This window comes from Coturnix japonica, chromosome 21, assembly GCF_054131305.1.
Source record: "Coturnix japonica strain WE chromosome 21, WE-NBRP24, whole genome shotgun sequence".
Lineage (NCBI taxonomy): Eukaryota > Metazoa > Chordata > Aves > Galliformes > Phasianidae > Coturnix > Coturnix japonica.
This window is the reverse complement of record NC_140683.1, coordinates 5,861,421-5,881,716: the sequence shown is the minus strand read 5'-3', so window position 1 is coordinate 5,881,716 and position 20,296 is coordinate 5,861,421. Positions and strand designations below refer to the sequence as shown.

Here is a 20,296-nt window from a genome sequence, read left to right as displayed (position 1 = left end):
ACTCAAAGTTGCAAATCAACCCGGCTGGATGAATTAAAACAGGCTGGCAGACGTTTAGCCAAACAGAAAAAGGAGACTTCATTTCCCATGTAAATTTTTTGGGACAGATTCCTCAGCTCCTCACTGCCATCCCTGAGTCCAAATTCACAAGGACAAGAGTTCTGGCTGCTCCTGGGAGGTTCTGCACCCCATGCCCCATGTTAGTGGCTCTAGGTGATGGACCGAGGGGCAGGCACAGATGTACCCCCAGCCTCACAGCCCTGGAGCTGCTGGTGTTTGATAACCACAATATCCAGGACACCAGTGGTCCCGGTGTGGGGTGCAGACAAAGCTCCCCTCGGATCCGGGAGCTGGATGACATCCTTCAGGTGTGTTCTACAATGAGATGTCCCCACTGTGCGTGCAGGGAATGTGAACACAGCCACATGTCACTGTGTCATCGGCCACACTGAGCCCAGGGAACACAGCCCGTGTGCCGTGCCTGGGTTCCATACATCACGTACCCACGTGCTGCTGTGCTCCTCTAGCTCCGCTCTGCCCCATGCCGAGCAGACACGACACGTGCGCGGCTGTCACCGAGCCGGAGGGGGGGGGCTGTGCATCGAGGCCACCTTATTCCCATCTCCTTTCTTTGGTGTGGCAGAAGCAAGAGCGAACAGCGCTGATTTCCAACAAACCGCACCGAACACGCAGCTTACGGGAATTTCATTCTCTTTTTGCAGTAGAAAACCCCGTTCCAGCCGGGAAGCCCATCCATAGCCCCGGCCGAGGGGGGGGGGAGTTGAAAAGAGCTGAGGTGGGGACGCATGCGTGCCGCCTCATCCCCCCCCTTCCAACCCCCGCCCGGCCTCCCCGCAGGAAACCAGGAAACCGGCTGGCGGCCGCGGGCCGGCGCCGGGGGAGGCGAGGGGTTAACCGGGGTGGGGGCATCCCGGGCCGAGAGGTGTGAATTCCGCTCGCTCCCCCCGCCCCGCTTCCCCCCTCGCTATAAGAGCGGCAGGCGCGGGCTGGGGGGAGCCACTGCGGCTCCTCCTCGCTGCGAGCCCGGCGCCCGGCAGCGCTTTGAAGTCGGAGGGAGCGGCTGCCGTCTCTGCTCCGGTACCGATACCGTCTCCGCTGCATCGCCCGGCCCGGTCCGAGGGGTCCCCGCCGTCCCGGTGAGGACGGCGCTCGTCCGACCGTATCCCATTGCGGCGGGCGGGTCTGTATGCAGGTCTGTATGTTTTCCTTCTCTCCCGGTTCCGAAGTGCTTGCTGGTGGCTTCTCCCCCCCCTTCGCCCTTCTTGTATTTTCCCCTTCTTTTATTTAAGCGTGAAGCTCTTTCGCTGGTTCTAGGATAAACTCTGAGCAAGCTCTTTTATTGGCTTGGAATCAGATGTGTCTGGAAGCCTTAATGAAAACCAAGTGTAAGGCAAAGCTCAGCCACCTGTCCCCGGCATCCCGGGCCAAGAGCTCTGCGCTTCAATTAATCAATGGATCCGCGATTTGGAACGCGTCTGTGCCCTGGAGCTCTGCGTGGGGCGAGAGTGGAGCTGAGCTGGGGGCCGGGAGCCCCGATAGGGATCTGTTAGAGGCAGATCCCACAGCTGTGCAGGCACTGCCAGCACGTCTGCGCTTCCACAGCTGCATGAGAGCCATTGCAGCAAGCAGAAGGAGCAGGGAAGCCTCTATGCTGCTGCTCTGCAGCCTCTCTTCCACCTCCCCGTTTCCCAAAGGCATTACCTAGTTGCCCTTCAAGGGGAGTTAGCATACGTTGCTAACTTACTACACCGCTTTTTCTTGCAGACACGAGCTGATTGCTTGGAAGCATGACTTCCTGAAGCCTGCCTGTTTCTGGCTCTCGCAGTGTTGTGGCTTTGAGCTGGGTTTTAATGAAGAAAATGCCATTCTGGGTTATTCCCTTTGTGAAAGGGATGGAAGGCTGACGGTCAGGATGCTGTGTTTCTGCACTCCAGATGCATGTGGTTTCTTCTCTGTAAGAGCAGGCTTCAAGAAATAGCAGAGAATTAGAGTAGAATAAATGAGAAGGAAACATAATTGCTGTTGGCTTGGCAGATAGCAGCTGAGATGGGATGGGAGCCTGTGCCATGTTGATGTTTCCTTTAATTAGGTACCACCTCTGGATCAAGCCCTTGCAGTCACTGGTGGTGGGGGTCCTCCCATAGGGCTGCATGGGGTCTTGCTCAGCACGGCGTGGTTGCTCCGTAGGATGAAGATGCTCAGGTGGAGGTGGAGCAGTGACTCTGTCAGTATGTGGTCCTGGCTGAGGGCTGCCCTGGCCCTTCTCGTTGTGGGCAATGTGGCCTTTGTGATAGCTCAGGTAAGTGTCACCTTACTAGGAGGTCTCTAGTGAATGTCTTGGGGTTGGGAAAGGGATGGGAACCTCTGTAGTATCTGTGTGTGGTGGTGATGCTGCTTCTGGAGCAGCTTATAGTGCCCAGAGTGTGGGTCACACCAGTGGGGGGGGGGGGATGGTAAGGGATCCTCCTGAAGTGACAAACCCTTTGGTCTTTATAATGGGAGCACCTGGGCTTGTGCAGCCTGCTGTGGGTGTGCTGTACCTCTGTGGGGTGGCTCTGCAGGGCTTTGCTTCAGCTCTCAGCTGCCACCAGCTCATCAGCTCTCTGCTTTTGTGGTGGAGCGAGAGCCAGAACTTGTGGGTTGTATGGGAGCTCGGTTTTGCCAACCGGGCTAAACAATGAACATTTCCTTTCCTGAGGAATCCCAAATATTGCAGTTTCATTCCAATTTGTAATGAAAACACAATTGAGAAAGCAGAATTTCTTGCAAGAATGGGAATCCCAGACTTGACCTCAGATGGGAAGAAAATGCCCTGGGATGTCACGGTGAAGGCTGAGCAGGGCTGGATGGGCTCTGCAATGAGTACTGAATGTTGCTTCTCTCCTAACCCTCCCCTTGTGCTTTCAGGACCTGCCTCAGACCTCCAACAGCTTGGAGGAGGGTGCAGATGTCACCGCATACTGGTGGGGTGAGTGGACCAAGTGGACGGCGTGCACAAGGAGCTGTGGTGGAGGTGTTAAGTCCCAGGAGAGGCACTGCCTGCGGCAGAGGTATGTGGGTGGGAAGACCCCAGTGTGTGCCCACTGGGAGTGGGTCTGGTCCAGGTCATTGCTCAGTGGGTGAGTGCAAGTAGAGAGGGGTCAGTTGGCAAACCCTATGTGAGCAGAAGGTGAGTGTGGCTGGAGCATGGTGTTGTGAGGGGCTGCATCTTCCCCATTAGTAAAAGAATCATTAAGAATGGGAAGGATCACTAAGATCCCCCACCTCAACCCACCCCACCATGCCCACTGTGCCTCAGTGCCACCATGGAGCACCTGCAGGGATGGTGACTCTTCCACTCCTTGGGTAGCTGTGCCACTGCATCACTGCAATGTTTCCTGATATCCAACATGATCCTCCCCTGGCACTGTGTGGGGCCATCACCTCTTGCCCTGTCACTGTTATCTGGGAGCTGAGATGCTCTGTGCTGGCCCCAAGGTTTTTCCTTTAGGTGTGGCTTTGCTATGTGGGTGCAGGTCTTGAAGAAGCAGGGAACAATGACTCCTTTGGGAGGGGGGGAAAAAAAGATGTTTCTGACCCCTGTCTAACCATTATTTCTTTATTCAGACGAAAGTCAGTGAGTGGGCTGGCTAATAAAACTTGCACTGGAACATCCAAAAGATATCAGCTCTGCAAAGTACAAGTAAGGATATCCTTTTTCTCACTGGAGACATTTGATGGAAAAACTGGGAAGCCCCTTGGAGTGGAGGTGCTGCTTATCCTGCAGCCAACCCCTGTATTGCCCCTCTAGCAGCTGGAGTTCCCTTCTCTGGCTGCTATCCCTGGTGTTGGGGGCTGTAAAACTCAGTGGGGTCCTTCTTATGCCATCTGCCTTGGGGTTTCCCTGGCTGTCTCTGCAGTGGGAGGAGGAGGATGTGGCTCTGGATGGGGCAGGTGATGGAAGAAGTGCTCCTTGCAGGGGGTGCTGTATCAGGAGCCTCTCCCACATTTGATTTTCATCAGGATGTTAATGCATCCCATTCTAGGAGTGCCCTGCAAACGGAAGGAGCTTTCGAGAGGAGCAGTGTTCATCCTTTAACTCCCATGTGTATAATGGAAGAACATATCAATGGAAACCTTTATACCCTGGTAACAAGACATTCTTTGTGTGTTTCATTGTGCTTAGCCAAGGTATTTTGATAGTTATGATGCTATAGACTGCAGGAAGGCTCCTCCTCTGCTGTTTTTAAAGTGATTTTTTTCAGGGACACAATCAGCTGCCTCCCAGGTTCAAAGGGGGTTTTTCAGCTGTGGGGTTACTTAATAATAAAGTAACAAAGCATATTTATGACAGTATCCTCCAGCCTGTTTTGGTCACTGCTCCCAAGGAAGGCAGGCTGGAGGATGATGACATGGGGTGATGCTCTGTGCTGGCAGGGAGCATCTACCTCACCCAGTGTGTGGTGAGCTGGGGCTGCTGTTGGCTGCAGTGCGTTCCTGTGACATTTGCTTGCTCCCACACAATGTGTGGGCTCTGCCAGATGTCACCCAGATGGAGTCAGTTCGGTCATCTGGGGTGAGCGTCACAAAACTGCAGGGATAATTGAGGAGTCAGACTGGGGTATGTGTACTTTAAGTGTATTTTTAGGCACTTAACTCCCACTGAAACCAAGTTGTAAGAAAAATCCCAGCCAGTTCCTGGGCATACTGGGATTCTCCTTGGGAACTTAAGTGTCTGAAAATAGAAGATATAGCAGAATTTTCTTGCTTGGATGCCTGTAGATATTCACCCATATTGAATGCTTCATTATATTCCTTGTTGCCTTCCTTTGAGTGACACCAGCCCCTGTCAGCATCCCCATGGCAGGGCTGTGTGCTGGGATGTGGTTAACTCTGCTTGGCCTTGTCCCACTCCTATGGCAAGGTGACAATTTCTCTGACCATATTCACCCTTCAAGATGATGATGATTCACCAGAATAGTGACAGTGAATTGTTTTGTTTTTTAGCAGGCGCTCACGTGTCTCCTGGGGGATTGGCAGGATAATGTTTTGCCATTGATGCTGTCTTGGGCCAGTGGGTATATCACTGCTCCCTCCTTGTGGAGTGCAACGCTTGGCACGGGGCTCTGCTGCATGCATGGATTTGTCTCTTGCTTCCTGTGGGTATTGTAAAGCATCTGCAGAAAGCAAGGGGCAAACTGAGCCCAACTCGATGGGAGAGATCTTGAGTTACAAGCTGATGTGGTCTTGAATAGTCTTGTATGTCTATTTCTAACAACAGATGTATGTATTAAATATTGATATGTGAATATGTGTTGTATATATTATGTGGCTGCAAGCCCTTGCACAGCACAGTGGCTGTGATGCTGGTGGTACCTTGGCCAGCAGCAGGTGCATCTCATTCCAGCACTGGAGCTGTGCAAAGGCTTGCAGCAGCAGCAGGCTGCCAGGAGCACAGTCTCCTGTCCAACCTGCAGGCACAAGAGGCTGTGGCTCCTGCAGCGCTGGCTGCTGTGCAATTTGTATTGCTGCTGCTGTTGTTTAGCTTGGCAGAGATTCATTGACGTTGGTAGGATGAAAGTTATTGTGTTTCTGCTGTTTTGAATGTGTCTCTATATCCTTTCCCCTTAGATGACTATGTTCACATTTCTAGCAAGCCCTGTGACCTCCATTGCACCACTGTGGATGGTCAGAGACAATTAATGGTACAGGCTCGGGATGGAACATCCTGCAAATACACTGATTTCCGAGGGGTTTGCGTGTCTGGAAAATGTGAGGTTGTTAAACATTATAGCAAAAATATTGTTAGTAGCATTCAGAGTGGTACAAGAGGTGCAATATTTGCCTGACCCGCAGTACTCTGTGCCTTTTCTAGCCAATTGGCTGCGATGGCATTCTGTTTTCCACCCACACCTTGGATAAATGTGGAGTTTGCCAAGGAGATGGGAGCAGCTGTACTCATGTAACGGGGAGTTACCGGAAAGGAAACGCTCATCTGGGTAAGGCTCCAAGGGTCCCTTTGCTTTATTTGTTTCTAACAGTGGTTGTTTCTTTAGCAAACTGCTTCAAGCTCCCACTGAGTGTCCTCTGTCACCTTTTCCCATGTGTCCTCTCTGCTGATTCACTTGTAGATTTGGGCAGGGAAACCCTTCTGCCAAAACAGTTCCTTTCCATGACCCTTCTCAGGAATCTGAGCTCTCTGAATGGAGCAGCGTGGTTATGCAAGAGGGTTGTTTGCTTATCCGTGACCCGATAAATCTAGAAATAAATGCACTGTAATAACAGGAAACCAGGATGTTTTTGAAAGATCAGGATTTCCAAAATAAGTGTAAAGCAATAGAACCTACTAGTCTCAAATACAGCAACCCCGATTCAGGCACGAGTAATGCTCTTTGGAGACAGAGTGAGCAGGATTTGTCCCATTTGCTCACAAATGACACTGTTGTCTGCTGAGTGCTGTGTTCAGGTAACTCATTATGAAGTTCTCCTTTCATTAATCTGTAGTTTCCCATAGGCTATTCCTTGGTAACGCACATTCCTGCTGGAGCAAGGGATATCCAGATAGTGGAACGGAAAAAATCTGCAGATGTTCTGGGTGTGTATAACTTCTTGGTACTTCCCTAGAATGCTTGTGTGCTAGCAGATATTCTTTTCAGTGTCTGTATGAATGTAGCTTTGTTGCAGGCATGAGCCAAACCCACTAGTGTGAATCGCAGCCGTGCATTTCTCCTCGCTTCAGCCTGAACACCTGGGCTGTGTATTTCTGCTTTCTGATTGCTTTAGTGCAGAACTGCTGGTCGCTGTCATTGCTGCTGCAGTGCAGTTTGAATAGGCTGGTGCCAGATGACAATCAAGTGACCTCACCTCTCCTGTGATGCCCTCAGTCTCTCCTGGCTTGGGCATTGTGCAATGGCCACCTGACAGCAGCACCATGGGGATGGCTCATAGGCTGATCTTGAAGAGGGCAGAGCTGTTCTATGGGGTTGTATGAAAACATGGGCTTGTTCAATGGAGGTACGTGTTTGCTGTCATGCTGCCTCAGAGGCTTGTGGCCATGCACAAGAGGGTTTGAGCAAAAGGGCTTTATTAAGGACAGGTCCTGGATAGCTTTGGATGAGCCCTGAGACAGAGATGGGTGAGATGTGGTCAGCTCAGGGCTCCTGGAAAGGCATCTCCATCTGTAGCCTCTGGCAGTATGCTTGTTGCCTGCAGAGCTGTTCTTGTTTTGTGCTTATGCTCTGCTGGTGCTGTCAGTTGACGTGTCTGAGAGCTTGCACTGTAGAGGAAAGTATAGCCCAGGGTTCTGGGCATGTACCTGCAGGATGCATGTGGGGAGCACAGCACCTGACAAATGCATTATAGTGTGAGAGAAAACACATCTCATTACTATAACACTCCAGTAACTTCATACCGTGAGCAAACAAATGGCAACGTTACATGTCGACTTTGGAACTGATTTTGTTTTGCTTTTCTTGTCTTAAGCTGTGGCTGATGAAGCTGGGTACTATTTCTTCAATGGGAATTACAAAGTTGACAGCCCAAAGAACTTCAACATTGCAGGCACAGTGTTCAAGTACCGCCGGCCCATGGACGTCTATGAGACTGGCATAGAGTATATTGTTGCACAAGGACCAACAAATCAAGGATTGAACATAATGGTGAGCTTTGGCTTCTCAGGACTGTAAGACTGGGGTGATGGGGAAGGGGGAAGCTGTGTTGGGTGGAAGAAGGGGCAAACCATCTAGAACCAGTCATTTACTTTGCTTCTGTGCAGTCAGCCAGTGGGACCCTGCCATCTTCCTTGTGTCCATGGGCTTGCCTGAAACAGAAGGGGTGGTTATCTGATCTCTTGCCCCTCATTCCCTGTAATGCCCAAAAAAAAAGCTTGTGCATGTGGACAGTAACCTCCAAGATGGCTCTCCTATGCCTCAGTGGTTGCTCAGCTGATGGGGAAGGAGCTGCTTGTAAAGCTGCATGTTGCGTACTAACCCTTGGAAAACTGTGTTGGGTTTCAATTGCGTGAAGCTGGCAATGTGATGGAAAGCAGATTGGAAACAGTGAGGTAGATACTCGCCAACTGTCAAGTCCAAGATGAATCACAAACTTTGCATGCCTTATATTCACCACATCCGTTAATAATGTCATGTTTGCTAGGTCTGGAATCAAAATGGCAAAAATCCATCCATCACGTTTGAATACACTCTCTTGAGGAAGCCACACTCAAATCTCCAGCCCATCTACTACACCTTTTCTGAGTCAGATAGCGAAGAAAGCAGGGAGTTTGATGGAGACGTGCCATTGGGTTTTATCCAACACAACGCAACCTATTTTGGGAAAATCTCCAGGGAAAGGATAGACTTGGAGAACCAGGTGTTTGGAAGACAGGAGACGGAGGAAGATTTAAACTTGAGCAAAGGTCAGGAAACCAATGAGGTCTATGAAAGAGCAGAAACAATTGACTGTGAGCCAAAACTGAAGGGCAAACAACCCAAAGGTAAGGAGGAGACTTGGGCCTCAGTGTACTGCTCTCAGAGCTCTTGTTAGAAACAGAGTGTTTCTCCACTCTAGTGATCCTGCTGTTTTGTTTGGAAACCTTGGAAAGTTCTTTAAAACATCTCTGCTCATAAATCCTCTTTGCCCTTCAGGTTCTGGTTTCTGGTGGGTGGGGGATGCCATGGATAAGCTCTCCCATTGATGGCCCGTGGTGCTTTGCATAATGCTGGAGGGAGGGAGCTCTAGGTGTGCCAGTCTCCCATCACAATCTCCCTTCTCACTTTCCACTCTTCCACAGTGCCAACAAGCTCCTCTCCACCCCAGTCCCTTGGGTATCCCATTACCAAGCTGCCCTGGGGGCCTTCCCTGCATGGCTTGTGGGCTTGGGATCATTGGGCACCATTCTTACCTCTTCTATTGCTTGGGACCCTGCTGCTGTGTGCTGGGCTCTCCTCCTTGGGCCACACAAATGCAAGATGAGGTCCACAGGGAGCTGTGGGTTCTTTCCAAGTGGGTGCAGCTCCAAGGATTCCTTCCCAAGACCCCTACTTCTTCCACTTGCCCCTGATGTGGCTGCTCAGGCTCTGGTGTATCCCTGCTGCTCGGGGCTGCTTTTGCCTCTCAGCCCAAGTGCATTTTGTGGTTGTCACTATTGTTTCCCCTGTTGGCTCCAATCTAGATTCAAACGTAACCAGGTCTACTTACCAGACAGACCATGACGACAGAGACTTCGACCCCAGGTTCACCTCCAGGGAATTCCTTTCAGAGAATGCCATCACAGACAAGCTGCTGGACAAGGACTCTGACTCGAAGGAGTTGGTGCTTAACATGACCATGAACAGCATCTTTGCCCAGGGAGACCCAATCAATTCCATGGGGTCCCACATTGACAGCCTCTATGTTGACTATGAGGACACTGATGGCGTTGTGACCTATACCATCAATGGCACCTACATGGAGCTGAGCAATGGCAAAGCCAGCAATTCATCTGCGGAGACACCGTTTTCAAATGCCACTGTCACCATGACCGGCTCTCAAGGGAACAGAACCCACAAAGCAAGGTAGGAGACATATCTTTATAGTCAATCCTATTTAGTGTTATTCTCAACTCACAATAGCGCTGTACTCAATGCAGACCCGTTGCATAATTTGTATCCTTCTTTGGAAGCCAGAAGGTAAGTGGGAGTAGGATGTCACAAAAGCTTCCTACTAGGGATTGACTTGAAAGGAAGGGCCAAGGGTTTGAGTAGAAAGCTGAGAGACTCTGAGCAAGAGGAAAATTTGCCCTCCTCATTGGGTCTGTTGGTGGGGCCACGCTGATGGCTGTCAGCTTGTCTATTGCTCTGTCATAGCACATCATCAGAGCTTATAAAAACAAATGAAACTCCTTTAGTCTTGATGTCCCCCTTTGATTTCCCTGGGTACCCTTCTCCTAGTTCTGATGCAGCAGAAGTTGATCCTGGGCCCTTTCTATGCACTCCATTGACTCCTACCCACGGTCCTCCTCCTCTGGGCTGATCCTGCTGCTTCTCTGCTGCTGGAGAAGCACAGCAGAGCAAAGGCTTTTGTGCAGGGCCTACAGAAATAGCCTGGCTTTGTTGCCTTAATGGAGGAAGAAACAGTGCAATTAATCACTGCACTGATAAGAACTTCAAAAGCACTCAGTTGGCAGCTTAAAGTGGTTGATAATAGAACTGGCACTTCAGGATCCCTTTGATGGCTGGATTTGAGTGGTAGCATTACAAAAAGTGCAATGGGGGAAGCTTAAAAAGGAAGTGTAATCTGTCTCTAACAGCATAACAGCATAATTCACTTGGACAAGGCTGTGTGAAAGTCTCAGGACAGTACTTCCTAAATGTGGACATGAGGACACCTCTTGAGGTGCCCCAGGGCTCTCAGCAGCATGTTCCCAGCATGGGGCAGAGCAGTTATTGCAGACCTTGCTTGAGGCCACAGATGAGAGCATTCCCTAGAACGCTTGGGCTGAGACGGGGCCCTGGGGGCCATTCAGGTCTTACAGGCACAGCCATGAGTTTGGGTCCCTCCTGGCTCGGTTGTGTGCACAGCTCCTTTCTGTGCTACTTCAGTCCTCTTGCCCAGTTCCTGCTGCTAAAATGTGGGTTGGGATGCTGAACTCCAGGAGATGAAAAGCACTGCACAAATGCTCTCTGGTTATAGTTAGCTGTATTTATCTAGACCTTATGCTAGCTTATGCTAAAGAAAATGTCCATGCAGCCAAACATATCAACAGACTTCTTAATGATAAGAACACTTACACATTGCCACGGGCTTGTCTATCATCTCTTCTTGTGGCTTGGCTTGGAAACCCTGTCTCTGCTGCCAAAGCAAGCACTCTGTTAGCACTCTGACAAGTGAGGGCAGCGCCTCAGCTCCCTGCAGTGCTGCTCTCTGGGGTGAGCAGGAACCACTCCTGCTCCCTGCACCCTCTCTGGGTGGCCTTGGGCAGCACCCTGTAACCTATGCTTCTGTTCCAGGAGTTGTTGAATGGGACTGATGCTTTCCAGGAGGAACTGCATGTGCATTGAAATGCTGAGCAATGTGACTATTGCAGGATAGCCCCCAAAAGACTGTCAGTGCCTTGAGTGCAGTTAAAGCAAGCCAACAACTCTCTTCCCATTATCCTCAACCATCTCTATCAGAGATGCAGAGGCACAGCTCAGGGATTTAAATCTATTAAGGGGAAGTACCAGGAATTGTGCTTTTCTTCCCATTCCTCCCTTGGCTCTGCTCTGCAATGTTACCTCTTCCCACCACTCTTTGGAATGAAACAAATTGTTCACATCTAAATGATAACAGCTGATAAAGTGCTTTATTTCACAGGGCCTCACCCTCCAGCCATTCAGAAAGTCCCTTAGCAACTTGTGCTATCCTGTGGAGCACGTGTATAGAAACAAAATGTGAAAGCAGAGTATGGGGTCTTGCTCCCCATCCCACCAACCATGGGCAGGATGCTGGAGTGTGAGGTGTGCAGGATGTAGCATGGGGGCCAGACCTGTTTCTCCTGCAGGAGCTTGTTGTGCTCCAGGAGTTCTCTTCAGCTGGATTTCTTCTCCTCCTACAGGGCTGGCTTTAGGAGGACAGGCAGCCGGAGCACCAGCTGCTGCCAAAAGGGGTGTTTGTTTCTGCTGCCCCCTGAAAGAGATTCACTAGAAAGCAGCAGCAAGGGCTGACCTGCACCTGGCACTAATAGCCTGGTGCTGCTTCTGCATGAAAAGCAGAAGTGAAGTGCAGGCATGGAAGAAAACATAATCACAGTGCTTGTAATAAATAGGAAAGAAAAACCCACCCATGTTGTTTGTAGGATGATGTGCTGCTGTTGGCATTTGGAGAGCAAAAACATGTTTTGTCTTTGCTGGAAATGATGAGAGCTGAGCACTGACCTGTGACCAAATGTCTGGCTTATCCAGAAAGAACTTATCCCTGCGACCTCATAATACATAGATGCTCTTTAGGATCACATTTAAGGGGCAGTGCTGATGGATTTTCTGCCCTCTTATTTTCCCCTTGTGAAGCTGGGATGGATGCCTCAATCCCAGGGCAATGTGGTGTTGGTATTGGTGCCTTAGAGCAGAGAAATGTGGTCCCAGTCCTTTTTCCAGGCAACATAAAACCCAGATGTCTGTTCCCATGGCTCTTTCTGAATGCTGTCCTGGTGGCTGTGTCAGGGCTGGTGGTAGCAGAGCTGCTTGGCAAGATGAAGCACCTACGTATAGCAAGTGGTTATTTGGGGGGTGGGGGGGAATGGCTTGGGAGGGGAGGGGGCAAAAATAGCCATGTTTGGTTTTAGTTCCCTTTTGAATGCAGGAAATGACTGTTTTGCCAAAATGAAAGGCAAAGCCACCAGGGGAAAGGAGAACTGTGTGTAATCCTCCTGGAGGATCACTGGAAGGAGGGTGGGTCTGGAAGGGAACGTTTGGATTCTCAGTGTCAGAGTGGATTGGATAGGCTGGACGTGAACTTATGAACAACTAAATAAGGCAATCCCAGAGCTTCTGCTGCCTAGAAATCATAAAGCTGTGTATCTTGCCAGGCCAGAGACAGCTGGATGTCAGGATACAACCTTGTCCCCTGTTCCAATCAGCATAGGCACCTCCAGGGTCTGGACAAAGGTCTGAGAACCGAAGCCTTCTGTTGGGAAGGTGCCGTATCCCTGACGTGTTACAACATACTGGGATGTACGACGCACTGAACTGGGAGAAGCCGTTCTTGGTTTGATGCTGCTTTTTCACACACCAGGCTGAATCTGTTCTCCCTTCCCCAATGGCGTTACGCGTTTGACCGTAGCGTGAACGTGAGCGATGCGATTCATGCATCCAAACCAAAACAACCCAGCGAGAGTGGCCGAGGCAGCAGGTAGGCGAGCGGCATGCCTTCGTGTCCCAAAGCAAAGCGTCAGGCTGCTGAGACCCCGAGGCAGGAGCTGGGAGCAGCCCAAACCCAGCAGCGCCGGGAAGAGATGCTGCACCTTTAGCCTCTGTACGCCGAGGGCCAGGTGTATTTTGAGCAGAAAATGCAAACTTTTTTGTGAAATTCTGAACTGTTTCTACTTGTGGGTATTTTTATCCCATTCTCTCTATTTCTAGACAGTGGAAGCTCTGCCTCTAACCGGGCTGGGGATTCTACTTGGGGCTCAGGACAGGTATGTTGTGAAACGAAATGAAACAATTCAAACCAACAAAACCCCAAAAATCAGAGCAACCAAACCCAACCGACAAAACAAAGCTAATCCCCTCCCAAACCCGACCTGCTCGCAGATGTGTCTCTCTGACGTGGCATATCACGGCTCTCCTTGTAAACACTATGTTATTTTATTCTTTTTTGTGCTTGTTGCTAGAAACAGATTGAAGTTGTTAAGAAAGGGCCAAGGTGTGAGTGCTGCTGACATGTACAGGTGGAAGCTTTCCTCCCATGAACCCTGCAGCTCTACATGCACCACAGGTAGTTACGAGAACAGCCCCAGCCGTGTGAGTCGCGCTACATCTGGTAGGGATGGGAAGGAGCTGGTGATGCACAGGGGATTTCTCCATCTTTCAGCCCCACGTAGCATTTACCAGCCCTGCAGGGTCTTGGTGCTCGTGCTGGGTTTTGGCTCCTTCAACCTGAGCAGTTGTAACAGATTGAAACCTTTGCTGCCAGGCTCCTGCCACCGTGTCTCATCTCAGCTGTGACACTGAGCCTGGAACAGAGACAAGCATGCCCTCTGGTTCTTAAATTCCTTCCTTTTTGTCCCCAGGACACTGCTTTCCCTCCTCCTTGGCCCCCAGGCAAAGGGAGGGACCCTGCTCTGTCCCACTGTGCCTCATCACTCACCAATGTGGTCTCAGGAATAATCCTGACACTATGGGGCTTCTGACATTAGAAGGAAGGGGAGAAGAGGAGACTGCAACCCAGGGATGCCCAGTTTGCAGTGAGCAGGGGGAGGCTTAACAGGAAAAGCAAATTTTAAGTAACCTTTTCCTAGTGACGCATTGCAAAGGAACCATGCAGTGTTAAGAGCTGTAGATGTCTTTTCAGTTTCACACAAGTCATATGTTCCTGAGAGCTGCATCTGCAGTTACCTGCAGCCAGAGCAGCCTGCTGGTCCCCAAAAGCCAGGGAAAGACTAGATAGCGTTCTGTCCCCTAGGCTAGGCTGCAGCCAGGCTCTCTTTAGGCCAGCACTGGAGGTGACATGGAGACGGTTGGGATGGGTTGGGAACTGTTTCCATGTCACCTCCATCCACCAGCCTGAAAGTGGGGAACAGCCCAGCAGACCCTGAGCATTTTGTATGTGAACACAATGGTTGCGTGTTGTTACTGGTGCTAAGCACGATGGCTGGACCCACTTCCAGCCTCAACCTTTGCTTAGATTGGCTCTGGTGGCCACCATGGCCCTTCTTGCTCGCCAGCATCCTCCCTGTGGGCAGAAAGACTGGTTCGCTGCTTTCCTTCAGGAGGAAGCTTTGGAAAATGCAGCTATAGACATAACTTAAAAGATATTTGTATGTGTATTCTGTTTAAAACTAGGGGTGATGTCCACATATGCTATGTGTGTTCGCTATGATGGGATTGAAGTGGATGATACGTACTGTGATGCCATGACCCGCCCTGAGCCCGTCCACGAGTTCTGTGCTGGGAGAGAGTGCCAGCCAAGGTATGGGACCCATCCCTCTGCTGTCTTTGGCATCCTAAACAGGACTGAGGTTTGCTTGTGGCCAGGGTGAAGTGTGAGATGTTGGCAGGGATGGAAACGTGTGCTGGAATCCCTTCTGATGCGGCTTTTTATCCAGAAAAGCATGATTTGGATTGTGGTTGCGAGTGGAAATGAATGACTTGTGCACACCCCAGTACAGCAGAGATGTTTATGCTTTTTGGGGTGTAAGATCTCACTGAGCTCTGCACATTAAGGCTCAAAACCAGATCAGGTGGTTCCTGGATCCTGGAGGTTGACTGTAGCACCCCAAAGGCTGCCTGCAACCCTCCAGCTTCCTGCTGACTGCATCCTTTCTCTTGCTCTCCTGCAGGTGGGAGACAAGCAGCTGGAGTGAGTGCTCCCGCACCTGCGGTGAGGGCTACCAGTTCCGCATTGTGCGCTGCTGGAAGATGATCTCTCCTGGCTTTGACAGCTCTGTCTACAGTGACCTCTGTGAGTCGGCTGACATCACCCGGCCCGACGAGCGCAAAGTCTGCAAGAACCCGGCCTGTGGGCCACAGTGGGAGATGTCTGAGTGGTCAGAGGTGAGCTCTGGGGCTTTGAAATGACCTGTGGCCATTGGAAGGGAACCTGTTACAACCTTAGCAGTGTTGCCCCCTGCGACTGGTGTGCATTGCCCCTTTGGTGCACAGGGAAGTGGGAATGGGGTTGGCTTAGAAGTGGTGTTGCCATTAGTGCCTTTTCCTCACCTCCCATTGCACCACACCACAAGGAGAATGAAACCCATACAGAATGAATGAAACCCCTTCCTCCCAGAGCCTTCCAAAGCCATTCGTGGTCATCATTCCCCATCTCCTTCCCTCCTCAGGCCAGGTGAGCCATTTCCATCACGCTGCAGATGGAGGGTTGCTCCATTCTGCTGTTGCAGGATGTTTTGTCTTTCCAATCCAGTAGAGCAAAGCTCCCTGCACACGTGCTCTTGCTATATTTTGACTGGCAGATAGAACCAGAGCTGCTTATTTTACCAAAACCCCTCTGCACCTCCAGCATGTGTCAGGGACAGATTGCTTGAGACAACCCTGGAGCGGCTCGCTCTGAGCCAGCAGCAGAGCTAATCTAATTTGGATCACATCTGAAGCCGGGTGCCAAGTTGGCTTGAGAAATAAACCCCCAAAAAAGCACGTTTTGGAGATGTGAGGATTAACATATCAGCACGGTGCCTCTGAGCGCTGTGCTGTTGACACTCTTCCCTCTTTTACAGCATGCACCGAGCGAACGTGTGCACGGGGGACTGCAGTAACTCAACCCTGGTTCTAAATAGTGTCACTGGGCTGCACGGTGCCAAATTCATCCACAGGATGAAAACCTCAGCTCTGTGGTTTCATCATGCGTTTATAGAGAGTTCCAGGCTAAAAATGCAGTACCCTCAAAAGCATCTCCCAGTTCCCATGTCCCCATACCCATACTATGTGTCCCCTCTGTCCCCAACAGTGCTCTGCACGGTGTGGTGAGCGCAGCGTGGTGACGCGGGACATCCGCTGCTCGGAGGAGGAGAAGCTGTGTGATGCCAGTGCCCGACCCCTGGCTGAGAAGAACTGCACTGGGCCGCCCTGTGACCGTCAATGGACAGTGTCTGACTGGGGACCGGTGAGCCCGGGGAGGGGTGGGTGGCACCACTCGTGTCCTGCTGTGGCTTTAGACGAGTGGCAGCACTGGAGTTTGGTGGTCCTGGCCTTGACAGTACTGATGCTCAGAGCCCAGAAAATGACCCCTTTTTCCCCTTTTTTACCCTGTTTTCCCTTCGTGAATGCTGATGCTACAGAGACCCTTTCTGTCCCAAGCTATTTTTACCCAGCTTTTATCCTATGGCTAAAAATAAGCAGTTTCCATGGCAGCAGCCATGCTGTGAAGCTCCGTACATCTTTGCTGAAGTGGCAGCTGCCCCCCCCCAAGGTGTATGGCAGCAAAGGGGGGACATCCAGAGCCACTGACTCAGTCTTTCTGAGAACTGCCCCATGTTTCCATGTTTGTGGCACTTTCTGCCTGTGTTAAGTTTTGCTGTGATGGGGTTGCACTGGCTCCCCAGGGGAGGAAGCAAAGCAAGCATTTGCTTTCTTATTGCAACCCCAAGCATCCCTGGATGAGGTGGGTGGTGAGGATGCAGGTGTTGCTTCCTAGACATGGAGCTGGGGCTGCACTGATAGCCTGCTGTGTCCACTGTGGTTTCAGTGCAGCGGTGGCTGTGGGCAGGGCAGGATGATCCGACACGTGTACTGCAAAACCAGCGATGGGCGCGTGGTGCCGGAGTCACAGTGCAACCTGGAGACAAAGCCACTGGCCATCCATCCCTGTGGGGACAAGAACTGCCCATCACACTGGTTGGCACAGGACTGGGAGCGGGTAAGGACTGGGGATGGGGCGATGCGAGGTGGTGGTGGCAATGGAGGATGCTTATGGTGGGGAACCCTGCAGTGCAACACCACGTGCGGCCGGGGCGTGAAGAAGAGGATTGTGCTCTGCCTGGAGATTGTCAATGGCAAGATCAAGACTCACAACCCCTCTGACTGTGATGTGGCCAAGAAGCCTGTGGAGGAAACGACGTGCTTCGAGCGGCCGTGCTTCAAGTGGTACACCACCCCTTGGTCAGAGGTAGGTGGGGGTGCAGGGGATTGCTCTGGGAAGATGCTTTCCTTGAGAGTGTGACCTTGTACCTAGGGCTGCACACCTGAAAAATACCCCATGGAGCTGGGTGAAGCCTTGCAAAAGAGCACAGAGAGTGGGACCCCTTTGTTTTTGCTGTAGCAGCTCTGACAAAATGCAGACGGGACTTGTTTCATTGCACAGATCAGGAATAAGAGCAATTTGGGGTTAGCTTTGGCTTTTTCTTTCCTTTTTATTTTTACCCCCTTTTACCAGCAGCACATGGATTTTTCAGTGCAGCTGCCTTGCAGGTAGGCAGGAAGCCAAGCTGGGGCTCTGGAAACTGGGGAGTGATGCTGGGGACAGACTGGGCTGATGTGGGATGCCCCAGTTCTGTGTGAAGCTGCAGAGCTGATCCCAGCTCCCCACAAGAGCTCCCCATTGCAGTCCTTTTTGTCCGCCTGGAGCTCATTTTGTTTAGTCTTGAAAACTGTCGTGGCAGCCTATAATTAGCCCAAGAAACCTTGCAGTAATCCCCACATGAAGAGGCGGCCAAAGGGCAGCAGGCAGCGAGCACAGCCTGGGAGCTCTGCAAAGCCCCCTAGACACATTGCACAGACACCAAACCCAGTGCCTGCACCCTATAAGCTATGGGGTCTCAGTCCCCCCGATGGCAATAAGCAGTGTCTGAGCCACACAGCTCATCTGTAGCCCTTTGCAGAGTGCAGCAGGAGGAGGGAGGAGAGCAGCCCCAGGGGTGGGAGCGTGTCCATGGATTGCAGTCAGTCTGCTGCAGCTGTCTGATGCCTCTGGCAGCAGTGAGGCAGTGAGGGGCCAGCAGTGCAGTGTGCAGACACAGTGCTCAGTGAGGGGCAGTGCTTACCCTTGTCTCTATCTGCTCCAGTGTGTTGGTTTTTTTTTGTTCTCACCTCACCCTGCTCTGTGTTCCCCAGTGCACCAAAACCTGCGGCATCGGTGTGAGGATGCGGGATGTCAAGTGCTACCAGGGGAAGGACATTGTCCGTGGCTGCGACCCTTTAGTGAAGCCAGTGGGCAAGCAGACCTGTGACCTGCAGCCCTGCCCTACTGAGCCCCCAGGTAAGCCCCCCTCCTCAGCAGCACCCCTTTAGCATTCATTTTTCCACTGCCATCCTAGGATCTGCCCTCTCTATGCCCCAATGACAGCACTGTCTGCTGGTACTGTTGTATGTCTCTATATGTGACTCCATTAAATAAAGGGGAGAGCTCACAAGCAACGTGCTCTGACCTTAAAATAAAAGGGAGCTACAGGGAGCTGACTCGGGTGGTGCTTCTGTGTGATTCCAGCTCGTGTCTAGGAAGTTTTTCGTCTGTGCCATTATTTTAATGATTTTTGGTCTCCGAATGTCCTGCGGGATTTGTAACTATCTCATTATCTGACTCGTCTGCTGGCTCAAAGCCCCTGTGATCTTTAGCAAACACACGGTTCTAATTCTTTAATAGGATTTGAGAATAAGGCCAATGCTGGAGGAGAGCAGGAAGGCAGCAGGCAGCCTGGGGCAGCTCCTGGTGCCTTTGCTGACAGCTCTGCCTCCCCTGTGGGTCATGGATGTGGTGTGGGGTTTTGAGGGGCCTCCTATGATCCCCTCAGAGCAGGTTCTTGTTGTGCTTCCTATGGATACTATGCAAAAATTACAACTTAATTACAAACTTAAAAGTGAAATAATAATCTGGTGGGAGCTGGATGTGTGTTCTAGTGGTCCCTTGTTGGCTCCAGTGATCTCTGGGGTAGCTCTATTCCATAGGGAAGAGCCTGAGCTATGGAGTGGGACCAAGCGAGGCTCCCTGGGTCAGGCCATGTGTGATGGAATTTGGACCGTGGTTTGGTTGGATGATGATATTCATGGAGAAAGCACATGGCTTCTCCAGGGATGCTTTGCCTTGTATTAGGGACATAGTGGGGACAGGTGGGGTGATATTTTGCACAGCCACACAGTGGGCGGTGTGTGGTGCTGAAGGGGATTGTATGGACTTGTATTGTTGTATTGTACCCATGCCTTTCTTCTCACCCCTGCAGATGACAGCTGCCAGGACCAGGCAGGAACCAACTGTGCTTTGGCCATCAAAGTGAACCTGTGCAGCCACTGGTACTATAGCAAAGCCTGCTGCCGCTCCTGCCGCACACCCCACTCCTAGTGTGGGGCTGGGGCCCAGAGCCCTGCAGGTGAGCGTTGGGGATGGATGCTCCTTTCCTCACTCCACTGGCACGGCTTGCTTTCAGAGCTGCTGTACATTGGTTATCAGAGCTGTACATAGGATCGTGTATATTTGATTCCCCCAACAGCAGCCATTCACGTGGTTTCACAAGGTCTTGTCCTTTGGTTTCTTTTGCCTATGCAAGTGTGGGGTGGGCACAAACCCATTGGAGTGAAAGCACTGGTGTGTTCCCTAGCAGAGGGGAGGGGGCGAGTACCTCCTCCTTGATTTATCCCCAATGCTTTCTCACATTTAACATGGTGGGAAGCAGATTCTCATTCACTAAATGAACTCAAGCCCAAGCCCTCTTTTGTAATATGTAGGTGTATACTTTCTCAGAGGATTTTATCCTGTAACCAAATCTTAGTGCCATAGTCCTTACAAACCCCACCCCACCCCCTGTGTTGCTGGCATATTGTATATAATATGGAAACATAACTGCACTTTATATCACAAAAAAGACGTGCTCTTTTTTAATATATTTGTTTACAGACAGTGAACTTTATCCATGTAATCATTAATTTGTACTCATATGTATATTTTAATAAAGTTGTCATATTTATGGTGGCATCTTGTTTTATTCTTCAGTTTGTAGAGGGTGGTTGTTGCTGGGTGCTGGGCCTGTTCCTGGGGTAGAAAAGCAGCTCCCAGCCCTGGATGTAAGGAAAAGTCCCTGAGTTGGGTCCTTCCTGGCCTTTTGCGGTGGGATTTGGGGTGATGTGTAGGGTTAAGGACTGCAAGCTTCTAAAGGAGCCTGAAAGCAAAGAGGTTTGGT

At 51.0% G+C, this 20,296-nt stretch overlaps 1 protein-coding gene across 21 annotated transcripts; it reads left to right on the top strand.

Annotated features, from left to right (window-relative positions):
* Window positions 1–830: 830 nt before the first annotated feature.
* ADAMTSL2 (ADAMTS like 2) lies at window positions 831–20,088 on the top strand. Of its 21 annotated transcripts, XR_014936241.1 has the most exons (20): window positions 862–1,213; window positions 2,209–2,320; window positions 2,929–3,071; window positions 3,628–3,703; window positions 4,047–4,149; window positions 5,632–5,777; window positions 5,876–5,999; window positions 6,515–6,595; window positions 7,483–7,658; window positions 8,155–8,494; window positions 9,173–9,554; window positions 13,098–13,153; window positions 13,349–13,452; window positions 14,520–14,646; window positions 15,017–15,230; window positions 16,138–16,293; window positions 16,876–17,046; window positions 17,119–17,295; window positions 18,240–18,384; window positions 19,343–20,088. XR_014936241.1 is itself a non-coding variant. In XM_015879325.3 (19 exons), exons 2-19 carry the CDS (start codon window positions 2,210–2,212, stop codon window positions 19,459–19,461), a joined length of 2,895 nt encoding a protein of 964 aa, XP_015734811.1. In that variant the 5' UTR covers window positions 831–1,213; window position 2,209; the 3' UTR covers window positions 19,462–20,088. The 21 variants fall into 21 exon arrangements, 14 of the variants coding, with proteins under 14 accessions (XP_015734811.1, XP_085377335.1, XP_085377334.1 ...); XM_015879325.3 differs by lacking the exon at window positions 13,098–13,153 and having other exon boundaries at window positions 831–1,213; XR_014936236.1 differs by lacking the exon at window positions 13,098–13,153 and having other exon boundaries at window positions 16,881–17,046.
* The last annotated feature ends 208 nt before the right edge of the window (window positions 20,089–20,296 follow it).

Coding starts and splice junctions, on each gene's coding strand:
- ADAMTSL2 (XM_015879323.3), top strand. Junction 6,596..7,482: donor AAAATCTGCAGATGTTCTGG/GTGTGTATAACT, acceptor TCTTGTCTTAAG/CTGTGGCTGATGAAGCTGGG. Junction 8,495..9,172: donor GAAGGGCAAACAACCCAAAG/GTAAGGAGGAGA, acceptor GCTCCAATCTAG/ATTCAAACGTAACCAGGTCT.